The sequence below is a fragment of the Ascaphus truei genome, chromosome 3 (genome assembly GCF_040206685.1).
Source record: "Ascaphus truei isolate aAscTru1 chromosome 3, aAscTru1.hap1, whole genome shotgun sequence".
Classification (NCBI taxonomy): domain Eukaryota; kingdom Metazoa; phylum Chordata; class Amphibia; order Anura; family Ascaphidae; genus Ascaphus; species Ascaphus truei.
Genome location: NC_134485.1, coordinates 286,728,506 through 286,733,790, shown reverse-complemented (window position 1 = coordinate 286,733,790; position 5,285 = coordinate 286,728,506). Strand labels below are relative to the sequence as shown.

Below are 5,285 nucleotides of genomic sequence, written 5' to 3'. Positions count from 1 at the left end.
TGAAAGTATTTCAATCATTATTTTAGGCAGGGTTAACGAGCAATAAATTACAAATACAGCACCACATTCAAAATACGTTTTTTTTTTTTACAAGAGACAGCAGTCATCTTTTTTCCCCGATTTTATATCAACATTCACTGATCACAACAATGATAAAACAAAGATAGAAGTACAGGTGGAAAGCATAAGAAAGGACTGTTAAACAGTTGCATCACTAAGTAATACTTATCTTAAAATGTAAGGGATTTGCAGTTTCAGGAGCCGTGGTTGTGCCTTTTACAAATGCGGAGCGTTAGAAGAACAGAAATGCACGATCCATAAAAGATAATAATTAAAAACCATGACATTTGCTAAAACATAATCTATTTTATTAAAATCAGCAACAGGACAGAAAATGTGAGTTTGAGAGATTTTTATTATGTTTATTCTTACAAATATAACATAAACCCATCATTGAGCGTTCCCATATCTCAATTCTTGATAAGCACGTTGCTAAAAGAACATCAACATTTATTGGTATGCACGTAAAGAATATGTAGACAAATACTGCTCTACAATCGTATGATTTCCAAAATCCTACCTAATATTCGAAATGATATATTGTAGGAAATAGCTAAAGAATATCATTTTTTTTTATCCTTGTGTATATTTTGCGAGTGTTCAAGCTAAATATGTTAAACCTCACAGCACTAATATATGATTAAAAAACTAAATGATTCCTGTAAAATGCTCTTATACTGTGTGTACACATGGAATCTATCCTTGTAATACCTTCACTGCAACAGGAACCCTCAATACAATGAATGGATTCAAATAGTAACCACTGGTTACTTCCATTCTCAATGTGGCAACATTGCAATCTACAGAGCAAAGTATTAATATTATAGGGTTGAAAGCATCATAATAGCATCGTAGCTGGGCTAACCCCTCCTGTGCTGCAGTGATTTTAAGTCACTCTACAGCAGTGAAGGAGTTAAAAGCAAGGCGGTTCATACAGTAATAGCATTTAATATACATCTTAAGAATTACAGACTGAAACAAAAAAATCTTCTTGAAAAATCTTGTTTGCAAAGGCTACAAAAATAACCCAGTGCTGAAAGTGTGTTGCCTAATTCTGATTTCTGTTGCTGATGATTATGATTTTATTATTGCTCATTTGAACTTTAGTTGTTGATTGTATTAAAACAAAAAAATACTTGTTGCTTTACAATAATCTACATTTTCTGCAGTCAGATTTGTAGATGACACCATGAAGAACGCATGAAAATATAAATGACATTAATTTCGATCCTAGAAATATAAAAATAGCTAATTTTTGGGCCTCTGTATCAGTCTTATAGGTGCAAAAGGCAGACTCGGATGTATCAAAGAAAAATACATTACATTGAAATCGGTTTCTGCCCCAGATCTGCAGCAAGTAGACATTCATAAATAACCAGCCACCTGCAGAGACTAATGAAGGTTCCACATGGAACTGACACAATGCTCTGCAATGCTTTGCAATCTCCTCCAGTCTCCTAAAGTGGTGGACAGTATGTTGTCTGAATTAGACAGAAATAGTTGTACCATGATTACACATTATTGCAAAAAATAGACTTTGATTAAATCCATGCTATGGCAATCTTTGGTAAAGCCATGGTTTGCCTGAATTTTCCTCATTATAAATTGTATTCCATAGTAGTGTGCGTGTGTGCGTGTGTGTGTGTGTGTTTTACAATTGTGTACCTAATAACATAGGTTATTGGTAATTTATCAGTATATTTGAAAAGTTCCACATGTTACTTAACAAAACAAAGACTTCACTATTGCAAAGTTTCTGGCAAAGCTGTGTTTCCATTTGTATGCTGTAACAGCAAGATCTATTTTTAATACATATATAAAGACACAGTAAAGATACTATAGGTCTTATTCACTCTGCTGCATCTAAGAATGCACACAGACCAGAGACAGAACTTACACATACTGTACAGAGTAAGTGAACCTCGTCTCAACCTAGTAACATTTGTGAGGTTTGCCTCTACTTGCGATAACCCTATTGTCCTTCATTAGTGAATTGACTACGTTAAGTCAAAAATAAAAATCACACCCCGAACACTACATTCTGACATTGACTTCAATGGGAAATGTTGGCAGAAAACTGTCTGATCCCTCGCTTTGGCGGATCTGGAATAAGCCCCATAGGCTACTATTTAATTTGCTGTGAAGCAGTCTTCACAATCTCATTTAAATACATGGAGCTTAAATCCTATAGAGCAAGGGGAAGCAGTCTTCACAGAATATTGAAAAGGGCCCCAAGTCATATATTTTGCAAAGCCACAATAGCAGTTTTACACATAGCTAGTCCATTCACTTTGACAGAGCTGCAGCAGCTTTGTAAATCAGCCCTTAAGTATGTTTCAATTCACGTTTAAAAAATGGACAGGCACAAAAGCAATTCGTGTGTGTGGAAGAGGAACTCTAAAAATTCAACATTCTGGAATATTAAGCAATATCAAGTATGACCACACACTTTAAGGAAATGAATTTTAAAAAGCACATACGGTAATTACAATAAATGTCATTTGCCTTTGTAGATATAAACACTCCTAACAAAATGAATGAAAACAAACAAAAAAGTCAACACCTACTGAAATGTAAGTATGTTTTTCTTTTCAATTAAATGCTACTTAGAAATCATAAAATAATACAGTAATTCTACTAAACAAGCCTCATTCCTATTGCTTCTAAGAGAAGAACACGGCAGCCATTTTAAATGTGTCCACGAATCCATAAAGTTACCAGCGGAATCACCAGAGTGTTACATAAAAAGGTATTTGTTGTTGAATAGTGAATAATAGAAGCAATGCTAGCAGAAGAGATCATCAGAAAATGTTATATTTTATTAAAGTAGGGAGGAAGAGGGGTGACTTCCCCTTTAACACTCTGCAACCATCTTGAATAGAAAAATACCTTAACTGGGGAGACCAATAGTGTTGGTTATTACTCTGGGCAACAGGTGTATGCTGTATATAGTGTAATTTAACGTGGCATTACTGGCAAGGGTATGTGTATTAGGGGTCATATAAGCTCTATTACTTTGTAGTTGATGTTTCCAGGGGCTGTGATGGTGCTGCTATACTCATTTTTTTCTAGTGTACTGTATGTTTATATTCAGAAGAAATAAATAATCTTTCCTTCTGTACATAACTTCCTCCATAGCAGACCTTGAAACACAAGGCAAGCAGGAGAGACAACTACAGTCTATATAGATATTATTGAGTCCCCCATCCCCTCCCCCACCCCCCTCACACACAAAATCTGGTGTTGTTAAGGGATAGTCAGAAATTAATGTACAAACAAATTCTAGTAGCAAAGGGGTTAAAACTTATATCACTTGGTATCGCTTCCCCCTCTTCAATGCAACATACATAAAAAGGAGGACGTTTTCTTTAGCAGAAAGCCAAAATGTAATATAAAACAGTACAAGATATTACTAACACCTAAGAGAGAACTTACTATGATTCACTAATACTTTAGCTTTCATAGAATGTCTGTGGTCCAGGGATTGAATCCCATTAAGGTTACAGTTAAAAGTCCATAAATAGAGGGGATCCACCAGTCCCACTTGCCTTTGTTGTTTTTCTTTTTGGACATGGACTTCAGCCTTTTGTATTTAAGTCTTTTTCAATAGGAAATCAGGATTAGAAGGTATATTATGAGTGACAACAGAAGGTTGCCACTTTTTTTCCTGTGTATCTCACAATCCTCAGAACAGTTTCAGTCCCTGCAGAAGACATACTCAGTGTAGCTGGTCCAGACTTTGTCCTCACTCTGGTCATTGCTGGCAAAGGCGCAAGTTCCAGTGGAGCTGCATGCCACCATGTGGAAGCCAGTTTCAGACAGCTTGTCAAAAGCTTGTTCCAGAAAGTTGAATTTGAGGTAGTACCTGGAAGTGTACCTCTCAGGAGGCCTATCGGGATCACGGCTCTCATTCAAGGTTTCCCCGAAAACCTCTTTGGCCAGGGAAGTTTTACCACAGACAGTTATGCGGGCGACCCTCCGGAACTTGGCATCAGCCTGTGCCTCCCGTCCTATGGTATACGAGCCTCGATAGCCAACTGTTATGTAACCAGATCTCCGGCCTTCCAGAGACTGGGAAGAGGTGAGGTGTGGGACTGAGGCTGGGCTGCAGGATGAAGAGGCGTTGAAGCGGTATGGGTCTAATGTTGGGGAGGGCACCCCGGCTGCTGGGGAAGAGGAGGATGGAATCATTGCTGTGTCTATGTCAGAGTCTTGAATGGCTGCAGGGGTGAGAAGTAGAGGGGGCTCTTCTCCCCCAATGGAGCTCTCCTTGCTGATCCTCAGAGGGTTTAGACGCTTCACAAGCTCAGGCAATTGAAAGTGCTCAGCTTCTCTCTGCAGCCGACTTCTCTCCGGGAAGTAGTCTGGCAGTACTAGCTGCAGGTCCCGCAGATAATCCAATACATAGCGGAACAGGAAACCATCCCGGTCCAGGAAGAAACGACCCTTACTGTCCCTGGCCAGCTCCCCTGGTTTTTGCTGGGAAAACATACGCCACAGAAGGGAGTCTGGTACTGACACAAGAGTGGTATGGCGGGTCACATACACCTGACCCCCAACATTTAGCTCCACGATCTCTGGGAACGAAGGATCCGAGAGTTTACCTCCTCCACCACCTCCTCCATTGGGTAACCCACGTGCGGTGTCTGGTAAAGCCATTTAGGCTTAGAGGCAGCAGATCTCAGAATCACCTCCTCGCAAAAAAAAGAATACAAAGAAAGGAAAATGCTGGAAAAAAGCACTAAAGAAGGTGCAAGTGCCTTTCGCACAGCCAAGCACAGTTCCTGCTGTGTGCTTCTGGTGTGTGTGTGGGGGGGGGGGGGGGTGCCTGCAGTTCAGTTGCAAAGACAGCAAGACAGCACAGAGCGGAATGTTTTGTTCCCTTGCTCTCCTCCTCTCTGTGTTTCTGATTGAGGGAGATGGCAGGGTTTGTGTTTTTTATGTAGAAATGCACACTGGAGGCGTGGGAGGGAAGAGGGGAGGAGAGTGAGAGAAAGCACAGAGAGACAGCTGATCAGACACGAAAAGGGGATGTGTGCAGCACAATATTTGCACGCTTTGCAGATGTAACCCTGATGTTTGCCAGACAAAAAAAAACATCCAGAGTTATGCTCTAGTCCTTATATCTCGTCTTCCGTCTTCCTTCTTTAGCCTTTATACAATAGTGGTCATTACAATGTTAAGGTATTACCAGTAATATGAATGTAAGTTTTACATCATTAAAA

General features: G+C 39.5%; 1 protein-coding gene across 1 annotated transcript; it reads right to left on the bottom strand.

Annotated features, from left to right (window-relative positions):
• Positions 1 to 397: 397 nt before the first annotated feature.
• On the bottom strand, positions 398 to 4,990 carry KCTD12 (potassium channel tetramerization domain containing 12). Its single transcript, XM_075590973.1, has one exon. The coding sequence runs from the start codon at positions 4,717 to 4,719 to the stop codon at positions 3,757 to 3,759; it is 963 nt and encodes a 320-aa protein (XP_075447088.1). The 5' UTR covers positions 4,720 to 4,990; the 3' UTR covers positions 398 to 3,756.
• Between the last annotated feature and the right edge of the window lie 295 nt (positions 4,991 to 5,285).

Bases quoted from the DNA above. Each gene is read 5' to 3' on its own strand.
- KCTD12 (XM_075590973.1), bottom strand. From the start codon at position 4,719: ATGGCTTTACCAGACACCGCACGTGGGTTACCCAATGGAGGAGGTGGT.